Source organism: Perca fluviatilis, chromosome 8 (genome assembly GCF_010015445.1).
Source record: "Perca fluviatilis chromosome 8, GENO_Pfluv_1.0, whole genome shotgun sequence".
NCBI classification, from domain to species: domain Eukaryota; kingdom Metazoa; phylum Chordata; class Actinopteri; order Perciformes; family Percidae; genus Perca; species Perca fluviatilis.
The window spans coordinates 36483602-36496662 of record NC_053119.1 but is presented as its reverse complement, the minus strand read 5'-3'; the positions used below and the strand labels follow the sequence as shown (position 1 = coordinate 36496662).

At 40.0% G+C, this 13061-nt stretch overlaps 2 protein-coding genes across 5 annotated transcripts in view; one reads left to right on the top strand and one right to left on the bottom strand.

Annotated features, from left to right (window-relative positions):
• Positions 1–1630: 1630 nt before the first annotated feature.
• Positions 1631–10915, top strand: LOC120564168 (ADP-ribosylation factor-like 2 binding protein). Of its 3 annotated transcripts, XM_039808937.1 has the most exons (10): positions 1631–1851; positions 2237–2306; positions 2636–2697; positions 3557–3663; positions 3930–4015; positions 4265–4361; positions 4612–5283; positions 7966–7998; positions 8086–8119; positions 10480–10915. In XM_039808937.1, exons 1-7 carry the CDS (start codon positions 1767–1769, stop codon positions 4708–4710), a joined length of 606 nt encoding a protein of 201 aa, XP_039664871.1. In that variant the 5' UTR covers positions 1631–1766; the 3' UTR covers positions 4711–5283; positions 7966–7998; positions 8086–8119; positions 10480–10915. The 3 variants fall into 3 exon arrangements, with proteins under 3 accessions (XP_039664871.1, XP_039664872.1, XP_039664873.1); XM_039808938.1 differs by lacking the exon at positions 8086–8119; XM_039808939.1 differs by lacking the exons at positions 7966–7998; positions 8086–8119 and having other exon boundaries at positions 10480–10567.
• Positions 7020–13061, bottom strand: part of LOC120564167 (plasmolipin) — a 23949-nt gene continuing 17907 nt past the window's right edge. For both annotated transcript variants that reach the window (XM_039808935.1, XM_039808936.1), the window contains 3 exons: positions 10474–10647; positions 9644–9769; positions 7020–7343 (listed from right to left, as the gene is read on the bottom strand). In XM_039808935.1, the coding sequence (XP_039664869.1) occupies positions 7236–7343; positions 9644–9769; positions 10474–10647 (408 nt within the window). In that variant the 3' untranslated portion in view covers positions 7020–7235. The remainder of the gene's footprint in view (positions 7344–9643; positions 9770–10473; positions 10648–13061) is intronic.

Genomic DNA, 13061 nt, shown 5'->3' with positions numbered 1-13061 from the left:
CGGCCGTCCCTCTAAACTTTCAGCTCATACAAGGAGAAGACTGATCAGAGATGCAGCCAAGAGGCCCATGATCACTCTGGATGAACTGCAGAGATCTACAGCTGAGCTGGGAGACTCTGTCCATAGGACAACAATCAGTCGTATACTGCACAAATCTGGCCTTTATGGAAGAGTGGCAAGAAGAAAGCCATTTCTTAAAGATATCCATAAAAGTAGTCGTTTAAAGTTTGCCAAAAGCCACCTGGGAGACACACCAAACATGTGGAAGAAGGTGCTGTGGTCAGATGAAACCAAAATCGAACTTTTGGGCAACAATGCAAAACGTTATGTTTGGCGAAAAAGCAACACAGCTCATCACCCTGAACACACCATCCCCACTGTCAAACATGGTGGTGGCAGCATCATGGTTTGGGCCTGCTTTTCTTCAGCAGGGACAGGGAAGATGGTTAAAATTGATGGTAAGATGGATGGAGCCAAATACAGGACCATTCTGGAAGAAAACCTGATGGAGTCTGCAAAAGACCTGAGACTGGGACGGAGATTTGTCTTCCAACAAGACAATGATCCAAAACATAAAGTAAAATCTACAATGGAATGGTTCACAAATAAACATATCCAGGTGTTAGAATGGCCAAGTCAAAGTCCAGACCTGAATCCAATCGAGAATCTGTGGAAAGAACGTAAAACTGCTGTTCACAAACGCTCTCCATCCAACCTCACTGAGCTCGAGCTGTTTTGCAAGGAGGAATGGGCAAAAATGTCAGTCTCTCGATGTGCAAAACTGATAGAGACATACCCCAAGCGACTTACAGCTGTAATCGCAGCAAAAGGTGGCGCTACAAAGTATTAACTTAAGGGGGCTGAATAATTTTGCACGCCCAATATTTCAGTTTTTTATTTGTTTAAAAGGTTTGAAATATCCAATAAATTTCGTTCCACTTCATGATTGTGTCCCACTTGTTGTTGATTCTTCACAAAAAATTACAGTTTTATATCTTTATGTTTGAGGCCTGAAATGTGGCAAAAGGTCGAAAAGTTCAAGGGGGCCGAATACTTTCGCAAGGCACTGTACGTTGAGTTACACAGCTATTAATTCTTGAAATAACAGTCGATCACAACAAAGGGACATACCGATGCTTATACAGTTAGTAAAGAGTGACAGGACAGATATGGTTATAATTAAAAATTAAAGATTATTTACTTAAAGCTGAGTGATATTCCAGTACAGGAAGTAAGGGGACTTTGTCTCAGTAATGTCTTAAAAAGAAGAAGAATTGGGCCCCAAAGTCTCATTCTTTTTTATAATCCCACTGATATGTTCTTATGCTGCGTTCCAGGCAACCCGTAACTCGTGTTTTCACAACCTTCTACCAGTGAAAGTGCCCTGGAACGGCAGTCAAACCCGTAACCTACTACCCGTGAACTCGTACCAGATCGTTGTACTCCCAGTTACAGTTTTTGACGTCACACACACATAAACAACAATGGCGACCTCGTTGATGCTGTACAGACGCCGTGTATTAACAGTGATAAGTAGAAATTAATAGACATAAATAGGCAACGTAAAGTAACCTAGATAGCTAACGTCAACGTTAGGTAGCCTCTAGGTAGAAGGGTTTGTGGTGACTTTGCCTGGAATGCTACCAACTCGTGAGTTGTGAATTGAAGTCGTAACTTACGCGTTAAAAACTGTGTCTGGAACGCAGCATTAGGTAGGAACCAACGTGCACATATTTTATCCTACCGGACGGGACTCAGTTGCGCACATGTTCGCCGTTTCCTTGGTAACAACCATTTACCATAGCTACACGTTAGCGATTTATTTAAACAACATGGACATCCAGGAACGAAGTAAGTCGATTAAATTCATTTAACTGACATGCCTGGAGCTTAAGGGAGGTGTAAAGTAATAATTTAGTTCGGAAAAATGCGAAATATAGCTAACCGACTCTGACCGTTCGTATTAATTTAACGCTAACATGTGTTTAGCTAGCTAACCTTTAGCTTACCTAACGTTAGCCAGCCAGCTAACGTTATCGTTCAGTAACGACCAAAACTAACGTTAGGCCTGACAGGCAGCTTTGTCATTCAACGAAATATTGCTTTTGTTGAAAAAGGACAATTGCTGGTTCACCTAACGTTAACGTTGGTTAGCTGTTTATTTAGCTTTGACAGCTTTGATTTCACATGAACGTGAATATATGTATATCACACGTTGCCTCCCCACGGTCTCCAGATGTGCGAGGCTGTGGAGACAACATCGTAGAAATGGTTGACATGGAAGAAGAAAACTTCGCTATTTCAAGGTGGGTTTCAAGTCACAATACTTGTTTTTGTTTCTTTGTGAGATTAAGTTCTCTAAGTGAAATGCAAAGGCCAGATAATTAAATGTTCAGGCTGTGTTGTGAGGTAATGAAAGGCTTGTATGTCCCGGTCTTTGGTATATTTCTTATTAATCTGGGACCTTACCAGGTCAAGACTTGAGCCTTTACTTAGCACTCAAGTCTCAAGTTCTCATTTTTGAGACTCGAGTCCACAGCTAGAGAAAGCAGAATTAATACATAGCTGTGATATACTGCATACAAAGTCTACCTTTAAGTGATATGATCGTGTTCTCTTGGTTTTTCCTCTCCAGTTCCTCCGCAGCAGACGCAGCTTTTGATGCGGTTATTGGCTGCATAGAGGACATCATCATGGGTAGGATAAGCGATGAATCCATTCTTGTCTATTACAGATTTACAATTCAACTATTTGTGAAAGATGAATTTTTCCACAATCTGGCCGTAAGAAGAGATTGTCATATTCTTATGTTGTAAAACATGTCTCGACACTAAAGCTGGGCAATATATCGATATTTTATAGATATCGTGATATGAGACTAGATATCGTCTTAGATTTTGGATATCGTAATATGGCATAAGTGTTGTCTTTTCCTGGTTTTAAAAGCTGCATTACAGTAAAGTGATGTCATTTTCTGAACTTACCAGACTGTTGTAACTGTTGACTGTTGTTCTGTTATTTGCATTTACCCACTTAGTCGTTATATCCACATTACTGATAATTATTTATCAAAAATCTCATTGTGTAAATATTTTGTGAAAGCACCAATAGTCAACACTACAATATTGTTGCTGTATCGATATCGAGGTATTTGGCCAAAAATATCGTGATATTTGCTTTTCTCTATATCGCCTAGCCCTAGTCGACAGTCTTTATGCTTCGAAAACTAATGGATAAAGCGACTGAATGTGAGAAAAGTGTCGGTTTTGCCTAAAAATGAAGGCCTCTGTAGCTTTATTAGACCTATACAAAGACATTTGGATTTAGGTTCTTAAATTGCTTCAACTGGTCTTTATTTGTTCTGTGAGAATGGTGAAAAATGCATGAAAGAAAATTGTACATATGTAAATCATTTCCATATTTTATCCTGAGTCTTTTTTTTAATTTTTTTTTTTTTTTTTTACTAAACCAGCTGAAGACATATCAATCTTTAGTGTTTCACCAGTTAGTGGTGAAGATACGTGATGTTCTACATGTCCATTACTTTTCTTTATAGAGGAGGAGTTCCAGCAGCTTCAGCAGAGCTTCATGGAGAAACACTACCTGGAGTTTGAGGATTCTGATGAGAACAAGCTCAGTTACACGCTTATCTTCAATGAGTATGTGAGTTGCTGACCATCTCGCTGTGGTCTAATGGAACTCCCACACCTGTCTTCAAGGAAAATGACATACGATTATCTGATTTTTACAACGCCGTTTTAAATCCAATACACGTAAAGTTATCTCTAGAAATATGATTGTTATATCACCTTGTCTCTAATTTCAATTTACAGCGCTATCGAAGAGTCTGACTTTTTACTGAACGTCTGTAGTAGTCAGGGAGGTAAACTAAGACCAGATGCCTAATAACACTCATGTCTGTTGTGTAGGTTGACCTTCTGGAGAAACACCTGGAGCAGCAGCTGGTGGAGAGGATCCCCGCCTTCAACATGAACACTTTCACAGAGCTGCTAATGTAAGATGTGACACAACTCTCCCGAAAGTCCGTCTTATTCTGGCTGTTTTCCTCTGACAACAACATACCACTCTAATTCAGGTGGTGACATACATTGGTGTCATTGAAAGCAATGAGTGGTTTGTTTGATGCACCTGTTAATTGAATTGGTTGTGCCTAAGAAATATTATTTTGCAGCGGGCCACCGGGTGGCACAAAAGTACATTCCACTGTGACTGGATTGACCATGTGGGTCTCTTCCATCTGCAGGCAACACAAAGAGGAAGTGCCAGATGACATCTTTGACATGCTGCTGACGTTCACTGACTTCATGGCCTTTAAGGAAATGTTCCTGGAATACAGAGCTGTGAGTTGTCTGTAAACATCTTTAATCCCCTTTTCACTGAGCAGCTCAACAACTTTAGGATTCTCTATTTCTATTTTCTAGTAGGTATCGGTGCCATATTCCATAATTAAACGGGTCTCTTTAATCTTCAGCCTTCCTTCAAGCCCTTTTGAATCTTGACTGCGGGTTAATTGGTCAAAAACAAATGTTTAGGACTCTTGTTTGTAATGTTATGCTTCAATAACAGCTGTATGCATCTGTATGTTTCTAGGAGAAGGAGGGCCGAGGTCTGGACCTAAGTCAAGGACTGGTGGTCACATCTCTGATCCCTGCAGGCTCCAAACACGTTGGCTCCACTCAATCCCAGTGACACTCACACTCAAAAGTCAAACATTTATATAACATTTTGTCCACTGGCCTTCACAAAGTTGTGAGCTTTTTTTTTTGTGGTACTCTAATGGTGAGCTGCTGGATACACTCCCCATAAATCTACAGTTTGTGCACAAATGACCCCTAACGGCAAATTCATAAATGCATTCCTCTGTGTTTTATGTGGCAGGTGGGGTGGTATGGGTGTTTAAGAGGCTCTTTGTAGATGAAGAGTGAAGATGAAAGCTTTTAGCTTCTTTCTGCTCCCTAAGCACTGCACTGGAAATAATGACTACTTGAAATATTCAAATTAGTTTAACTGTAATCTGCAGGTGAGAGGCCTAATCCTGATGTTACATATACTCTTATTTCCGTATATTTCATCAGGAGTTTGCATTTATTAGTTCTGCCTGATTGGGGAGAAGGAACCCAGTACTGTGGTGCTGGTACTAGATTTGTCTGTGTTTTTCAGGTCATCCTACTCGTTCTTCTGCTAATGGCATCACCAAATCTCCTTGTAAGCAGGGGAAACCGTTTGATATGATTGAATGTTTGGCTCTGCTCTCTTTGGCTGGTATGTTTTTATTTTTTTTATTTTATTAGGAATATAGCAGAACTAATATATGTTTTATGAAGTTTTAAATTATTTGGTCAGTTTGAAGTCATTGGATTGAGTTTTGTGCCTATGAAAGGGATTTCTAATGTACTTAGTGTGTGTGTGTGTGTGTGTGTGTGTGTGTGTGTGTGTGCGTGCGTGCGTGCGTGCGTGCGTGCGTGCGTGCGTCTGCAATTAGAAATAAAATCTACAGTGTAGTTTTCAGTACAACGTCAAAGTATTTTCTACTTGTCTTAACATGACAGCTGTAATTGTAAACGTATATTTATGTCACCGGTGAAATACTGTTGATGTCTAATTTGCCAGTAAAAAGATATTTTTGAAAAAACAGGATAAAGCCTTACTTGAAATCACCCAAGTGCTTTATTTGAACAAGTGCATGTTTGAGCCCCACAGGATTTCACAAGTATTTAAATTATTGGTACAAAAAGATACCCATTTCATAAAGGCACATGCACTCCATGTAAATCAAAGATCCCCCCCCCCCCAAATGATCTTTACATCAATGACTGACCAAATAACCCCCTTTTAGAGCCGTTCACACCGATATTGTTAGTTACTTTACTCCCATAGTATAAAAGTAATTTATATATTTTACAATAGTATTTTACTATTAAGACTTGTTAGAGTATGGCATTCAGAATATGAACAAATAACTTCGTTCACTCTGCAGTTCAAATCACTTTTTTTGCATCGTAAGGTCTTCTTCCATAGTTGGGTGACCTTACTTCAAAGAGATAGTTTGACATTTTGGGAAATAAGATTATCCGCTTTCTTGCCGGGACTCCGATGAGAAGATTGACACCACCCTCGGATGACTGTAGGCTACATTACGTATGAAGCCGAAGCCATAGCCAGCAGCCAGTTAGCATAGCTTAGCACAAAGACTGGAATCAGGGAAACAGCTAGCCTGGCTATTTTCAAAGATAACAAACGAATCATTGAACTTTAGAGGTACTGGTGAGGGGATTTGTTTATTCTTTATTTGGGATCCCCATTAGCTGCCATTAGGCTATAGGCTGCATATTTTAAATACAACTTGGAGGTGCTTGTATGCCAATATGCTGTAATATTACCAACAATTGAAGGCACTGTCTGCTTTATTTGTGTATATAGAATAGTATTCAAAGAAATATTGTGTTGTAGTATGTGATACAGTACATTTTATGTGGACAGTCCAGTGCTGATGTACAATTTCTTTTTATAATGTTACGGTAAAAATCTAGTGAGTTTGACTGAAAAATATATACAGTACAGGCCAAAAGTTTGGACACACCTTCTCATTCAATGTGTTTATTTATTTTCATGACTATTTACATTGTAGATTCTCACTGAAGGCATCAAAACTATGAATTAACACATATGGAATTATGTACTTAACAAAAAAGTGAAATAACTGAAAAAATGTCTTTTAGATTTTAGATTCCTCAAAGTAGCCACCCTTTGCTTTTTTTGATAACTCTGCAAATCCCTTGGTGTTCTCTCAATGAGCTTCATGAGGTAGTCACCTGAAATGGTTTTCACTTCACAGGTGTGCCTTGTCAGGGTTAATTAGTGGAAGTTTTTCCCTTACTAATAAAAAAGCAAAGGGTGGCTACTTTGAAGAATCTAAAATATAAGACATGTTTTCAGTTATTTCACACTTTTTTGTTAAGTACATAATTCCATATGTGTTCATTCATAGTTTTGATGCCTTCAGTGAGAATCTACAATGTAAATAGTCATGAAAATAAAAAGGAAACGCATTGAATGAGAAGGTGTGTCCAAACTTTTGGCCTGTACTGTATAATATAGGATATTTTCGTCTGGATTAGGCTTTATCTCATTGGTAATACTATCTACAAATACAGTATCTTGAGGGGAGAAAAAAAACAACACAACACATCTATTTCTAGGATCAGGATTGAGTCCTAGGTCGGCACCGTGTTGGTGGCAGCGTTTCCCCCATCTCCCTTCCACGTCAAATAGGAGAAGAAGGCACTGGCCCCGTACGCCAGGGTCACCACAGCACCGAAGAACTGAACAGAGAGGCAGAGACATACAAACAGAGAGACGTTAAAAGGGGATGAGAAAGAAAATCATTCCTCTTTAATGACTTTAGGAAGCAAAGCAAAGGTCTCAAATCTCCAACTGCTGGCATAAATCAAAGATAACTTTACATCTTTATGTATTCACATCTATAAATATTTCAGCTAGCTACTTGTGATAACTTTATAACTACAATAACTTTAAATGGCTATGTCTTGGCAGTGAAATGCAACTGATAAGAGTTTGTGATTGGACACGGGCCAGGGCCGTGTGTGTGTGTGTGTGTGTGTGTGTGTGTGTGTGTGTGTGTGTGTGTGTGTGTGTGTGTGTGTGTGTGTGTGTGTGTGTGTGTGTGTGTGTGTGTGTGTGTGTGTGTGTGTGTGTGTGTGTGTGTGTGTGTGTGAGAGAAATCATATGTGCTGGATGCTACTGTAGCTGTAAACCAGCATGGACTTTAGCCTGTTGAACAGGATATAAAACAACATATCCAGCCTGCATTTCCTGATAATGGGGATCTTTAGTGTGACATTTTTTCACACACACACATTACTTTTTAACTGCTGCCCTGATCCACCTGTTTTTCTTATTTTTGATGGAACATTGACTCGGCAGTGGGGAGGAGCAAGTGGCAGCTGTGGTACAAAGGTAACCGGATTTAAAAAATAATAATAAACTGGACTTGCTTCAGAGCCTTAAGAAGGCCTCACCCTTTTTCTTATTCTTCCTCCCAAGTTTCGGCTGTGCGTACCTGTCACAACCTGATACTGTAAGTAAACAGGCTTTCAGAAACACACCTATAGTCAAACAGTGATGGCAGTGAGAGGGAGGGAAAACACACAAAATGTGCCCGGTGTTCCAACATTGGATGACTTAAAGCGGAACTCTCGCCAAAATGCAACCTAGGGTCTTTTTGTGAATGTACCCGAGTCAAACTTTTGTTTAAAAGAATATTTAGGACGGAAGCGCCACTTTTAAGATTTACCGTATTTTCGTTTTTCAGTCAAATGGCATTTTGAATGGGAGTGATAGGGGCACTTTTATGATAGCCTTAAAATAGCTATTTTCCAAATACTAAGAAGGCTCGACACAACATGAAACCTTGCTCCAAGTATCACCAGGAGCTCTACACCTTAACGCAAGCATTGACAGCATTGTTTGTGTACCCAGAGTTTACTAAAAATAGAGGTTTTGAACAACTCACCATAGCTCTTGTTGTTTCCGGTCGCGGCCATTTTATCAGTCAAAAACAATCGATTTCGAATGCAACGTAACAGGGAGGAGAGTAAAGACGGAATGCTCCTAAAACTTAGTTCCATATAAATGCACGGATAAGTAGTTGTTTCGTCGTTATTGAAAAACAATATTGACCTTGTAGCTAGTTGAAAAAGGAGCCTCATATGGAGTCTGTTCATTCGCATTCGGATATCGACTCGTTTTGACTGTCGAGGTCGTAGTGGCCGGAAACAACAAGCTATGGTGAGTTGCCCAAAAACTTTCTTTTTAGTAAATCTGTGTACACAAAGAACGTTGTCAATGCTTTCGTTACGGTGTAGAGCTCCTGGTGATCCTTGAAGCAAAGTTTCATGTTGTGTCGAGCCTTCTTAGTATTTCGAAAATAGCTATTTTGAGACTAGCATGAGAGCTAGTCTCAAAATAGCTTTGAGATAATAGCTCTCCCATTCAAAAGGCCATTTGACCCAAAAACGAGAATATGGTGAATCTTAAAAGGGCTATTTAAATTTTAAATTCTAAAAAAACTATGAATAAACAAATTATGAAATAATCAAAAATAATAGATCTCTTGAATTCTTTTAAATTTTTTTTTTTTATTAATAAGGGAAAAACTTCCACTAATTAACCCTGACAAAGCACACCTGTGAAGGGAAAACCATTTCAGGTGACTACCTCATGAAGCTCATTGAGAGAACACCAAGGGTTTGCAGAGTTATCAAAAAAAGCAAAGGGTGGCTACTTTGACCAATCTAAAATATAAGACATGTTTTCAGTTATTTCACACTTTTTTGTTAAGTACATAATTCCATATGTGTTCATTCATAGTTTTGATGCCTTCAGTGAGAATCTACAATGTAAATAGTCATAAAAATAAAGAAACACATTGAATGAGAAGGTGTGTCCAAACTTTTGGCCTGTACTGTACTAATGGAAGACTCTCCAGGCCTAGATATTGCCTCTGCAGGCACATTGTCAGAGGGTGACCTCACGAGTGTTTCTTGCATGTTTAACAAGCGCTTTGTATTTGAGGCAGTGTTAGTGGTGTCGGGCGTCTTACAGCGGCTGCTGCCATTTGTTGGTAGAAACGCAGATAGAAAGGAGTGTAGAAGGGGTCCACAGATGCTGCGTTGGCCACGAAGGCGGTCAGATAGAGGACCGTGGCTCCGGCAAAATACACCATCACCTAACAAAACAGGAGAAACATTAGCCACATATCCTTAGGGCTTCTTCTTTCTGTCCAGGTTGTTCCCTACTTTTCTATTGCAATCTTGCTCATCTTCTCTACGTTGTCTTTTTTCCTTGCCAGCTTTTCTAAATGTTGCCTCCTCTTCCATTGCTCTGGCATTCTGATTGCATATTCTACTTCACTGTCCTATTTCATTAGCCTCTTTTTATTTGACCAAACCTTAAATGACCCTTGACAGTGACACTTTATTTTAAATTCTGCTGCCTTGTTCTTGTTTATGCACCATTTTAGCAATGCATGTAATGACCAAATGCCTTAAGATCTTGCCTAGAAGACAGCTGAGAGATTATCAGAGTGGGCCTTGCTGGCCAGTCCACATCTGGAATGTCACTTGCACAGGGAGACTCAGTTGTGTCAATGGTATCATTTTAAATGAGTCTTGGTCATTTTCAAACTTGATAGTTTGTGGTTATTTAGTCATCCATGTCATAAAGGGGGCTCTAGGGCCAGAGATAGCTAAAAAAGAAATCACATCTGATCTAGTTTCTGTATACCCTGGAATAAACAGGTAGCTCTCTCCCCATTATTAGAACAAGTAGAGAGATACTCTAAAAAATATGTTTTTCTCATGCGAGCAAAACAAGTCTTAAAACCTTCCATTCTACTTTTCTCTCATTCCCCCACCCCGCATCCCTTCCTACCGCCAGGGGCCAGGGGATGAACGTGAGTTTTTGCTGGGCGCCGAACAGGATCATGAAGAAGAGGATTGTGGTGAGGATCCACAGAGTGACGGCCACAAACATCACCCAGCCATACACTGGCAGCAAAGTGTAGGGGGCACCGGCTATCAACGCCCACTGGAGCAGCCCCAGAAGCTAGGGAGGCGAGAGAGAGAAAACGAGATAGACCAACCAAGAAGAAGAGAGAGATGAAGTGAGACAGCAACTTAAACAGGCTGAAATTAAAAACATAAACTGTTAGTATATGAAAAGTAGACACTTTTTAAATTGAATATGTAATTATTAATTGACCACGTTGGGGAGAACTTTTAGCCTCTACCTCACACAATTGTATGCCAATGCAACTGTAAAGGGATGGGTTAATATTTTATTAAATATTTTATTAAATGTTAACCCCCCCAAGTGTTAGTGGTCATTGTAATCATTCCTCCTCTCCATACCGACAGTAAAGTGATACCTTCTCCGGATGACTCCATTGTAAGAGACAAAATTCACACTCCTTGTTCAGAGCAAAAATACACTCTTAATCAGCAAAAGTTAATATGAGGTTTCAGTAGTATGAATGGGCATCTTTAAAAGATTAATGCAAATCTAAAAGACTTAATAAAAGACATAATCCATTTTTGGCCACTTGGGGGCAGTGAGCTGTGCAACATCAACATAATATTACCATTATGTTGATATGGCTAACATGTTAGCAAACAGTTGCCCATTTACACATTTTTGGAGTGGTGTTGTTGGCCACCTGGCCATTTTGTATCCTGTAACTCCTGAGGGAAATATCTGTCTCTTTAGCTGGTAGCCTATATGCTGCACTATGTTCACGAGCTAGTCAAATTTGTCTGTGTGCCATTTGGTGCTGGGTAGGTAGTATAAAATGGGTCTTGAGAGTTTATCAGCCGAAAACAGCCGAATTGTATGATAATTCTATATTACTTTGACGTTGTTCACATTGCACAAAGAGGTTATTTGATCTATTGTTAATAAAAAACAAATGTTGATTGGAGCAGCTTTAAGTACAACATTCCCTCTTTGTTGTTCACCAGTCAGGGTTTCCTTGCAGAGCCATGGAGAGACAGTACGTAGCCTACTCTCAGCACTTCCTCTTCCTTTATTTAGGCCTATTCAAATTTATTTTGGCTCTTCGGAAACCTATGGGTGATGTCATGGAGGCTTCGTCCATAGCCAATTATACAGTCTATGATTGTAGCTAGTCAAAGTGGGGCTTATTTTTTAATCTATAGGCCTAATAATAATAGCCCCACATCATCACATACCCTTCACCATACCTAGAGATTGGCATGGGGTCCTTTCCATTAAATCATCTCTCAATGCAAATCAAACCAGCTATTAGGCTAACTGAAATAAAACCATGCCAATCTTTAGGTATGGTGAAGGGTATGTGATGATGTGGGGCTAATTTTTTTTTTTTTTTTAAGATCAACTTTTTATTTAGTTTTTCATTTTAAACAAGAACAATCCCCCCTATCCCACCCCCCATCCTCCGCGGTCTCGAGGAAAAGAAAGGAAAAAATAAACCTAAACAAAAACAGAAATCACACCTTGCCTAGTCACCCTCCTCTACTTCTTGTGATGCCAGACTGATCCATGAAGTGGCGTATGTATGACACGCCAATTCGTATGCCATTTTGGCGTGTTATCAAGACGCATAATTGCTTTTAAGCGTGTTTATCAACGCAAATCGGCCGCCATTGACCTGCATTGCGAGTGAATTTGAAACACAGGACTTTAACCCGGGAGAGCAGTGTTCGCATTCCGCGTGTGGCGACTTTTCAGCTCGTGATAACACGCAACGTGGCGACGCCACGTGGTGTGTATGTTTACGTCTGCTGTATACAGCGTAGACATACACGTGAATAGCTGAAAATGCGTACAGATAACACGCCATTTGGCTTTGGGAAAGTGCTGTGTTTACGCAAAGTCATGATGCCATGTTGCAGATGCGGAGGTCATTAGGACTGATATTTGTGCTGCTGCACCTTTGTCATATAGTCGATGACGTGGCTTTGTTGATCCTTGCTGTAGAGAGCTCAAGCATAACTATGTCCACAAAATACGCCAACCACTGTTTTATACAAAGTGAGTGGGGGGGGGGAGCCAACGCTGAGCTATCATTTTCTTGGTCGCGGTTGAGCCAGCTAACCAAACTTTCTTTTGTCCCCCAAGCAGGTGTAATTTAGAGTCGTCATTAAGTAACATAACAATCGGGTCAGTAGGAATTCAACATCCTATCCCATCAGATATTATTGATGTTGTATTATTCCAAAACTCATGCACCTGTTCACACTCAGACTATGTGCAAGAAAGTTCCAGTTTGTGCAGGTTGACAGAACGTGCAATAGGGAGTAGGAATGCCTTTGGAGACGTATCTCTTCTGAGGAGTCCAATATGTCCTATGACATATGTTGAAGTGGATCTGCTGGTGATTTGGGTTCTTGGAACAGTGGGAAATGTTGTCCCAAACTGTCTCCCAATTAAATAAGTTCCCCTCCGAGCTTAGCTCTTGCTCCCATTTCTTTACTATTGGG

Bases quoted from the DNA above. Each gene is read 5' to 3' on its own strand.
- LOC120564168 (XM_039808938.1), top strand. From the start codon at position 1,767: ATGTTCGCCGTTTCCTTGGTAACAACCATTTACCATAGCTACACGTTA. The intron at 2,698-3,556 runs GTAGGATAAGCG...TTTTCTTTATAG, and splicing joins CATAGAGGACATCATCATGG to AGGAGGAGTTCCAGCAGCTT. The intron at 4,362-4,611 runs GTGAGTTGTCTG...GTATGTTTCTAG, and splicing joins TGTTCCTGGAATACAGAGCT to GAGAAGGAGGGCCGAGGTCT.